At 35.1% G+C, this 10,593-nt stretch overlaps 1 protein-coding gene across 4 annotated transcripts in view; it reads right to left on the bottom strand.

Moving 5' to 3' along the window:
• Positions 1-619: 619 nt before the first annotated feature.
• The window catches only part of NLK (nemo like kinase), a 156,285-nt gene continuing 146,311 nt past the window's right edge, over positions 620-10,593 (bottom strand). The window contains exons 9-12 of one of the 4 annotated variants that reach the window (XR_010024606.1): positions 5,580-5,778; positions 4,562-4,655; positions 2,344-2,470; positions 620-1,177 (exon numbers count right to left, since the gene is read on the bottom strand). Coding sequence is in view for 2 of the 4 variants with exons in the window: in XM_063110630.1 (XP_062966700.1) it covers positions 2,416-2,470; positions 4,562-4,655; positions 5,580-5,778 (348 nt within the window). In the remaining 2 variants the exon portion in view is untranslated. Of the gene's footprint in view, positions 2,471-4,561; positions 4,656-5,579; positions 5,779-10,593 lie in introns of all 4 variants that reach the window. The other 3 variants (XR_010024607.1, XM_063110630.1, XM_063110631.1) reach the window with 3 other exon arrangements.

Below are 10,593 nucleotides of genomic sequence, written 5' to 3'. Positions count from 1 at the left end.
ATCAGGAAAAAAAAAATTCATTCATTTTGTCAAATCAGGAAGATAGGAAGTAGATGCCATCTACAAACTCAAGAATAAAGTTGCTTCATCCAGCTTCAGGAACATCTGAAGTTAGGCAGCCTGGTTTCAGGCCTTAATTACACCATCACTGAGCTGGGACTTCTTCCTTAGCTGGAAGGGCCCTTGGGCTGCTAGGGCAGGGGACAGAAAGGAAGAAAAGGGAGAGGGTCAAATCCCTTCACGAGTTGGCTTCATCCAGAGCAAACCACTTCTATTTAATATACCAGACACCAATATATTGGAGTAAGATTTCACATGAAAACAGGGTCCTGTGTTTCAAAAGAAAAAACGTTTGAAAACCACTGGATTAGATAGACTGTAATGTCTAGAAAGACTTCCATAGTGTATATATTTAAATCAGATGTCTTTGATATCGGTTAACCAAGTTTCCAATATTTTTGGCAATCTAAAGTTTCTGGGAAGATTTTTCAAAACAAATCATTTCCTCGAAGATCAAAATGAAAATATAAATAGGAATTGTCTCAAAACTTTGCAAAGTCAGGATATAAGCTGTACTGAAAACAAAGGAAAGAAATGGAAATAAAACAGATGACACATCTTTTTCAAATGTCACATTTAATGTTTTCACCACTGTACTTCAAATCTACATTGTACAAAGTGACCAGAAAGTGTGCCACGGTAATTGACCAACCTCTGAGATTGTACCTTTCACACCAGTGTCTTCTTGGGCTCTTTTGATACTAAACACGTTTCTCATTCAAGTGAATTGAAATGCTTCAGTTGGGTAGGTTCTCAGGAGCCTCATAAAAAAAAAACAAAGATATTGCACCATCTTTGTTTAGTAATTCAATGTTTGTTTCTTTCACAGCAAATAATTACTTCATTGAAGTTAAAACTTCCAAACATAACTTATTAATAGTCTTCAAATTCAGCTCAGATCACTCAAGATGAAAATATTCTGCTAAATACAGATAACTTACAATAACTTTAACAGTTAATTGTCCATAACACACACCAAGGTTTTTTCCTAGACCAATTTTAAGACGATCCTTTAGTATTCCTTGTACAGGTGAAAAACGATCTTCAATTTTCTTGTCTTTTTATTTTTAATATAAAAGTTGGAAGGGACATTCAAGTTTCAAGTCTCCACATTGAACTTAAAAAAAAAAATAGTCATCATCAGCATGTGGAGGTAAACAAGCCAAGTTGTATAACTCCAGGAGGTAGAGGCCTTCAATTTGTATTCATATATACATATGCACAGAAGAATTCAGTGTTCCAACAGAAAAAAAGAATTTGTCAAAAAGTAATAAGTTATTTACTACTGTGACATTTCAAGACTCCCACAGCTTTGCCTAAGGACACGAACACATTTGACATAATTCCCTATGTGCCTTTTTTTTGGTGGCTTTAAATCTTTTTTAAAATTTGTTTTTGTCTTTTATTTATTATTTTTTACTGTCCAGTGCAGGAAAAGTCTCACAAAATTTCACAGACCTAAAATGTGCAAGCTAGTTCTCTCTCTATACAGTAATGTTGGGATTCTTTTGAAATTAGCCCAGAAATGAATTATTTACACACATGAAAGATGCATGCGTGGGGTTCTTTTATGTAAGAAAGAGCAGAAAAACTTCTAATAAAAATAGATTAAATATATATGTATATATTTATACTGGGTAAGGAAAACAAAAGTTTTGTCTCTTCTAGTCACAAACTCATTCTCTCTACCCACAACATTGGATTTTAGACAGCACACATCACCATCACAGCTCTAATGAGAAGCTAATTATAGGGCTTGATCATTAGGTGGCATGCCCCTCTTCCCTACCCCCCTCCCCCAGGTGCAGCCACGATCAGCTCACGTGGCTCCATGATTGGTCACAGGCAAGGTTTCTAGATTCTTTTGTTTTAGAAAACCCCAAATCTTTAGGAATGGCTCAAATATCAAAATGTATGACTGTCCTTTGTGTGTGTGTGTGTGTGTGTGTGTGTGTGTGTGTGTGTGTGTGTGTGTGTGTGTGTGTGTGTGTGAACAATCTCACTTCATTTTAAAAAAGAAAAAACAAAACAAAACAAAACAAAACACAAAACCCCAAACTCCCAAATTTGGTTCAATTCTCTTTTGTTCTGAGGTGAGCCATAACAGCTGCACTAAATTCATAAAACATGTGCAACTCTGGGTAAAATATTTTTCTTCTAAAAGCACAACCACTTTACAAGATTAAAAGTCTAGTAACATTTCTAAATATTATTCATATCATACAAGTAGTGGTTGTTAATTTAAAACTTCATTAGTAAAATTACAGTACAAGCATGATTAACCTCCAGAATTGCAAATCCCAGACTCCAGTGGAAAGCTACATTACATCTTCAGTAGTACATTATCTTCCACTGTCACTCCCACACCAGAGGAGATGGGGGCATCTCAGACGGCTGAGCAACAGTGGAACTAGAAGAGAACGGAGAGATGGTGAAATTAGTAGTAACACCACAATGGGCAAAAGGGCAATTCACTTCTGCCTCTTTTCCTCTCCTTTAAAAAAAATTGTGAAGTCCGTTTCAAGATTTTTGTTTCTTTAACTTCTCTAAAGTTGAATTTGTTCCAAATTGTTTATTTAAGGATATGTTATCTATAGTGAGGCAGTATGGTACAGCAGCTAATGTACATGGGCTTGAAAACATGTCACTTTTACCAGTTCTGTGGCACTGAGCAAGTTCCTTAATATTTACTCATTTGGAAAGGGATAATGCTGTCTACCTCACAGGATACTGTGATGAATAATTGAGATAATGCATGTAAAGTGTTTTCCAGGGTACCTACTTCATAGTGTAAAGTAAATGGCAGCTATTATCAATAATAATGTCTATATTCGATTAGGAAAATAACCTTTAAAGGATGCAGAATTATCCAGTTAAAAGTAGTCTCTCAAAATACAGTGATTTTAAGTTGGGACTTGTTTTGAATGAGTCTCATAAGCATTCTTTCATCAAGTATTAATGGAGTAGTATGGATAATCATTTAGCATTTGTTATCAGCAGATCTGTTACTGGTTACTTCCCATGTCTGTCTAAGGTTGCTAATTAAATTGTAAACTTGAAGGGTGTAACTACTTTGCTTCCCCAGGGCCCAGGACAGTGAATGATTTGCACGTGAAAGGTGCTAAAATATGTAATTGACTGGGCCACTGACTCTTAGGGGAAAATATCAAAACAAAGTAATTTAAAACCACAGAAAAGTAAAAATGCAACTTAATTACTTCTTTCTACAGAAAATTACATGGAAGAGATGAAAGTCACCTGAACTTACAAATTTTAAACAAAAATTCTTGACTTTGTTTTAACAAATTCAAACAACTTCAATATAATGTAGGAAAGGGGAAAAGAAGCAGGGAATGGGGAAAGGGAGAGAGAGCAAGGAAGGTGGAGAAGAAAGGAAACTGTGGCCTCTCAGATCCAAATCCACCCTCTTTGTCCTGCTTTGTGATACTGGAGCCAGACCCTGTTCATGGTTCTCCTTTGTCACCTGGCTTAATGTTAACCTTTGCCAACAGAGGGCGATGGAAGGGCACTGCAAGGCTATAGCATCAGGAAGTAGCTTCCCTTCCTGGTTCTGGTGTGCTTTCTGTATTTTTTGGTTTTGCTTTTTTTTTTTTTGATGTGGAAGGCCCAGCTTTGGTCTACCCAAGCACTCTAGCAAGTTCCTCTGCAACCCAACAAGCCTCTTTGATGGACCAGTTCTGCCCACATGTTTCTTTGCCACCCTCTTGCTGTGTGTTACTGTGGTAGCCATATCCTCTCCAAAGAGGTCTTTGGGTGAAGGGGCCTCTTTAAAGTTCTTCATTTCTTTCTTGTTTACTCTCCCTTCAGTCAGGGAGTAGCTGCTTTCTGCATTTGCTACTTCAGTACTCTTCTGAAACCTCTTTTCTGCCTTTTAGTAGTTAACCGTCTTTTCCTAGTTAACAATTCTTGTTATTAAATGTTCCCCAATCATATTACTGGATTGGTTTCTTTCTCCTGACTGGACAAAGATTGATACAAAGAGTTAGGGGAAAAAGAGATCAAGAGAAGGAAAGGATAAAGAGAGATGCTTGCTAGGTTCCAAAGTAGGTTCACAGTTCTACCATAATAAGCCTGTTGGCTTCTCCTCTAGATAGGCCACACCAACCAGCAGTCCACCTGTAAAAAATAATGTTCTTGCTCACAGTTATTATTAAGTAGGTGGGAATGGTAGTGGGAACCAAGATGACCATGTCTAACTCCAGGGCAAGTGGCTGCCATACTGCTGCAGCAGTAGGACCACCATGTACGTGATCAGGATCATGGGTCATCTGAAAAAATAATTGCTAAAGCAACCACAGTGAACTGGCACCAGTGCAAAAACTGATTTTTACATTTTTAATATACTTTTGACTAAAGGTAAAGCTCATAATAGAAACTTTTTGTTGAGCCTTTTATCTGTTATCTAATCTAAATAAAAACAAAAATCATGAAGGAATCTTTTAAATTCTAACAAGAGTGTTAGAATTATATTTATAGTTACCTAATAAAGCTCTTAAAAGCAGCAGACTGAGGGTTGATGCAGAGAGGCACTCTGTTTCCTTTCTGCTGTTCCAAAATGAACTGGTGAATAATTTCTGTGGAGAAAACAAACATCATACAACCCATGCCAATTTGCGGGCTTGGGAGCAGTGGATTCTCAGCTAACTCTAGCCAGCATCTGAATAGCATTTCCTACTGGTTTAGTTAAATCACACACACACACATCTATCTAGCACAATCCAGCTGAACTTTCCTAAAACCAAAGTGACAGTTGTTGCTAAACACAGCAAAAAACCAAATGGTGACTTTGCATGGACTTCCATCAGTGGGAAGAGTAAAATGGTCTAGAAATTTGAGAGACTCCACAGGTTTGGCTTTATGGTTGAACTCTTCTGAATTACTGGTAATTGTCTTTTTGAAGATCACTTAAAAACCTCAGTTGGTGTTTAGGTACATAATAGTCTTGGGTTGGTTACTTTGGGGACTACCCTCTCTTCTAAAATACCCTAGAGCAGACAATAAAATCATTCAGAATTTTGAATGTCATTACCCCCATACCATCCCAATAGGCAATCGTGCCATGAAATTTCATAAGTAAACTTTCAGAAATTTCCTTCTCTTCTCATCATCCAATGAATGATTCCCTCAGCGGATTTTTATCTTTTTTAAAAATTTGGTATGTTATATAAAGATGTCCAATATGTTTCATTCAACGAAATGACACAGTGAATCCATATTAAATATATTTTGAGTCACATTCACTAAATAGACTTTGAAAATCAGAACAAAATATTCATTTTTCTGACTCACCTTCCCCTGGATGTAATATTAAGTAAGCATTTTTATAAGACACATAGCTTTCTTGGCATATATGCCCTGGACAGAGAGCTACATGCATGGTTGTAAAATAAACATACGGAGGAGCTTTGGACACCATCCAGATCTCAATTCTTCATGGCCAAATAATCAAGTATGTTACTAGTTGTCTTGCCTGGCCAAAGGCCAAAAAAGACACTCACCTTTAACCTGTCGGACAGAACTGAGGTTCTTCTCAAAAGTGTCATCAAATTTGGGATTGGTGACAGGCTCAAAGTCACTGGTATAAACTCTTCCAGTAGAGGTGGAAAAGCAACATTTACACATACACGTGTGATATCGTAGTCGCCCTTCATCTAGGTAGGGGTGGGCTAAGGCATCCTTAGCGGATATTCTTTTGGACTGAAATCAAATTTAGAGACCAGCACATCAACATTCCAGATAAATATGACTGTCAAAACAGGATCTTTCACAAGACACAATAACTGCTTTAAACAGCTTATACTTAATTTTACAGTACATCTTATGCAAAGAAAGACAACTGAATATAGTGGTAGGTAACACAGCAGTTGAGGAAGTATACATGGCTTAGGACAACAAACTACTGTTGTCATCTACCACCACTTAGAAGTGCCTTTGCTAAAATTCTGAAAAGTTCCTACCTTAAAATAGATGTACGCAGGGTCAAAAATGACAAATACCATGACATTTAAATATGCTATGCTTTGAAGAGGATAAGTTTACATTTTAAATAACAGGCCCTATTTTCTAAATATGTGTCAAATTTAGAAGAGATGTGAGCATAGTGGCAACTTTACAAAACTACTGGAAAGATCGAACAGACTAAGGCAAAAACATCTAAAAGTAGCAGACAGTGGTCTGACTGCCATTTTTTGAGATACATATCAGTCTGAATATCAGGAGTCTAGTCTAATCTGGTTTTCTGGCACTTTAGATCACAACAGTTAATACGCTAGTGTCAAGTTTACATAAACTATGAACTTTTAAACTTATTCCTCCATTAAAAAATTAAAAAAATTTTTTTCTTTTTAGCTCAGTGGACATATAAGTACTACTGAGAGAAAGTGGATTTTAAAGGTGTTAAGGATGGACTCAATATTACAGAATACAAAAACTGAGTTTGACCTGCTTTCAATATGATCAAGTACTTCACACAACACAATTTTAAAAAGAAAACCATTTTGTACTTAAATAAACCAAAAATAACTGTTCATTCTGACTGGTTCTGGTCCCCCAAATAATAAAATGTTAATAAATATTTCCCACAAACATGGATTCCCTAAAAACACTTTTGTCTCTGATTTTTGCTATGCTGATGTTAAAAGGCATGTCATGACCTTTCAAGATAAAATAATCACAAAAGAAAGTGGCTGTTTATCCACCAAGAACAGACAAGTGTAAACTTGATGTAGTGGACTAAATTAGGTACCCCAAAACTCACTGAAGCTTGAATTGTGTCCTGCAAGTTTTATGTATTAGAAATATGCCCCCACTGTGACTGTTAAGAGGATAGGAAATCCTACAACGGTAATTGAAAGGTGGAGCATTGAAGAGGTGATTGGATTGTAGGACCGTGCAGTAGTGAATGGATTCAAAATGGTGGTCAGGGGCGTGGTTCTGAGGGCTTTAAAAGAAGAAGGGAGTCTGCCTTTTGCTCTCTCTGCTTCCACCACCTTGCAATGTGAGACCCCTGGGTCCACTGTCGCCACCACCAGATGGACTTTGGACTTCTCAGCCTCAGAAACTGTAAGCAATAAATTTCATTTTCTTTATAAATCACCCAGTTCAGTGTACTTTGTTATAAGCAACAAAAATGGACTAATACACTTGATAATCTTGGTTTTTTTCCTTTCAATACCTGTGACATTTTGTATTTGGTGATCCAGCTCTTCTAAGTATGACTCCCTTGCACTCTTTACAAGTAAACTTTTTTTTTCCTAAAAAACTCTGAGCTTTTCTTTGACAGTTATTCCTGAAGGTTCCACTGAGACACAGTTTTCCTGTTTGAACCCAAAGAAACAAGTAGGCTGACAGCATACCGTGCCCAGTCTTGGACCCCTCTGAGCTCTTGGCTCCCCTTTCCTCGGCTCCTCTGGTTAGTCTCACATGTGTGTATGAGCTCTCTGGCTTTTACATACTAAATCTGGTTGTTGGCCAGATCTGACTGTGAATAAGCATCCCAATTGTCTACAATGGTGGGAGCAGTGACTGAATGTGAGTTTTAATTTTTTTGTCTGACCATTAAGTCATTTCAGTCAGGTGGCAGATGTCAGAAACTGGGTCCCAGTCAGCCACCACTGGCAGCTGGAATCTGGTTCCTGTGTTAGCTGTTTTTGTCTGTGGATTCTGTTATTTCCTGAAATTTGAGAATGCAGGGTTGAAAAGATTCTGTTGTTTCCTCTATTGATAGCATGCTCTGTATGTTCTGTGTGTACTAATATGGGCTCTTCTAAAGTGTTTTACCTAAGAGAAACCTTTGAACAAAAAGTAAACCAATCCCTGGCATGCAACCATCAATTCTCAGTTCTCTAAACAAATTAATGTTTCTTTAGGACTACGCAAATAAGGATAAAGAAAGGAGACTGTCATTTTATAAAGGGTATGAACACTGAAAAAAAGAAACTGTCCTGCTAAATTAAGAAATTACATAATTATTCAGATTTTCAATAATGGTGTTCTTTTAAAGGAACTAATGGTATGTAATTACATATTATATATTTTAGTTACACATTGTATATATCTTGTTTCTTTAACTGATCAACATTTGCAAAAGATATGGACACCTGTTTCTATCCTAGATTTTGTTGCTTTATCAAAATTGGCTCCTCTAGTTTTGAATAAAATTTTCCATTTTATAAATATAAAATATTTTTCTTTTTTAAAAAGATGACCAGTAAGGGGTTCTTAACTGTCAACTTGGTGTTGTCAGCACCACGCTTTCCCAAGTGAGCTAACCGGCCATCCCTATATAGGGATCTGAACCCGTGGCCTTGGTGTTATCAGAACCACACTCTCTCACGTGAGCCATGGGCTAGCCCTCAAATATAAAATATTTCTAAGTAAACAAATCAATGTACTTTGTATACTTCTGAAGAGAGCTGATACACCATATTTGAGATATCTTAAAATCAAATGGAGCAAGCTTCTGTTCCAATTGCCTTTAGAAACAATATCAACACATTAAAGACATTTAAAAGAAATTCAAAGATTTAAAAAATATTACTCTTCCTTATGCATTAAATATGTTGGCTCTTTAGAAATTTTTTCTTGCTAAAGCTGTAACTCAAAGATTAAAAAAAGCTTTAATTGTGAGGTAAAATAATATTTTCAGTTAGCAGGTATTTCTCTTAACTTAAAATTTTAATATCAGATATATAATTGTATAAGATAAAGAGGTGTAACATTCCTATGCAAGATGACACTTTGGGTCAATCAATCAGTCTTAGTTAATAGTTGTAAATTTTAAAAAACATCTGTTTTCCTTCTGATTTTACTGCCATGTAAAAATAATGCTAGCACAATATTCTAGTTTAGACAAGTTTTCGGTTTGTTTTCTCACAGAAAGTCTAATCATTCTGAATTTCTTTGATTTTTTCCTACTGGTTTTGCTGGTCAGATAAACATCTAAGATTACAGAATTGCAAAATTTTATGTTCAACTAAATGAGATAAATGATAACAGGTAATGTATTTCTAAAAAGAAATTAATTTTTTATAATGCTACAAATCCTAAGGAGTTAATGTGTCAACTTAAATCTTAATTTCCTGATTCTTAGTTAACAAACATTAAGACTTTACTAATACTTAACTAATAAAGAGCATTTCATACCTGGACAACATTATTTTAATACACTAAGCTCTTCATTGATACATTATAGAGCAGCCATTAATCAACAGTTAAAAAATATGTGCAAATACCTTTCGGTTATATTAAAGTACTTACTTTTTTAAAAAGAATGTAAATAAGAATGTGTATGATGGTAGGAAAATATGCATGCAAGAAAATGGAAGTGTTTTACTTGTCAAGGGAAAAAAGTGAATAATTTTGTCTAAATTCCTAAACATTACCTATTGTGCTTTAAAAATATTGCTTGTAATTATTTATTGCCTTTGGATAAATTAAAGTCTCTGGAGATTTGTTTAATATCTTCATTATTTTAAGGTAATAGTTAATTAAATCTTTATAAATTGATTATTTATTATACTTCATCCTTTCTAATACTGTTGATAACATTTACATAATAAAAGAACCAGAGCCCTTTAATCATATCATCCTCTGATGGTTTCTAATTTTTCCTTATATTTTCCTAAAGGCCCTTGCTACAAGCTAAACATCAGGAATTGAGTCTTCTTTAAGAAACTTTACAAGGACATTAATAAATGATTGTATCAGAAACTCCTGACTACTGTCATCAGGAAGAAAACTCATGGTTATATATATAAGGATACTTGGAAAAGTTCATGGAAAAATTCAATTAAAAGATAATACAAATCCTTCCATTAACTTTTTGAAGACCCCTCATATATAAATCCTCAGATAGGCACCTCTTAGACTGAACCAAGTAACTGAGCCAGGATTTTCAATAATGTTTCATTCCAGGAGCAGACATTTTGTGGCATCTGACTGCTTAACCCAAGATCAACAAAATGAGAATTAACTAATTACCTCAAACTAAATGAAATAAATAAATATACTGATTTAATTATAGTTAATGATCTATTTTTCTTGGATAAAAAACGAACAAAAAACTCATTTCTTTCACTCTCAATGTAACAGGTTAAAACCAGAATGAAACACTCTTTAAACAGTAGCTTGTTCTAACTGAAACCTCAGAACTGGGGAAAAAAAGAATCCTTAATATAGATTATAAACTAATAAAGCATCAGGCCAATTTAAAAATAATAATTCTGTAAAAAAGTAACAATACACACTGGTTTAATGTAACAATACACACAGATGTTTAATTATTATGTAAGGTGCCCTAACTAAATTTCTTTATTTTTTAATGACTATGTAGTTATTTACATATATTTGATAACAATATGTCACCCTCCTTACCAGATAATTCCGACCTCGTCTTTATAGATAAATCTTTGTAACTATGACCACGCCAAAAGTTACATTTAATAAGGTGTGATAATCCTACTATTAAGGAATAAGAACTACATTTGACATGTAGAATTTATGTCTAGAAGG

The sequence above is a fragment of the Cynocephalus volans genome, chromosome 10, assembly GCF_027409185.1.
Source record: "Cynocephalus volans isolate mCynVol1 chromosome 10, mCynVol1.pri, whole genome shotgun sequence".
Classification (NCBI taxonomy): domain Eukaryota; kingdom Metazoa; phylum Chordata; class Mammalia; order Dermoptera; family Cynocephalidae; genus Cynocephalus; species Cynocephalus volans.
The sequence above is the reverse complement of the archived record's forward strand: the minus strand, read 5'-3'. Positions and strand labels throughout refer to the sequence as shown.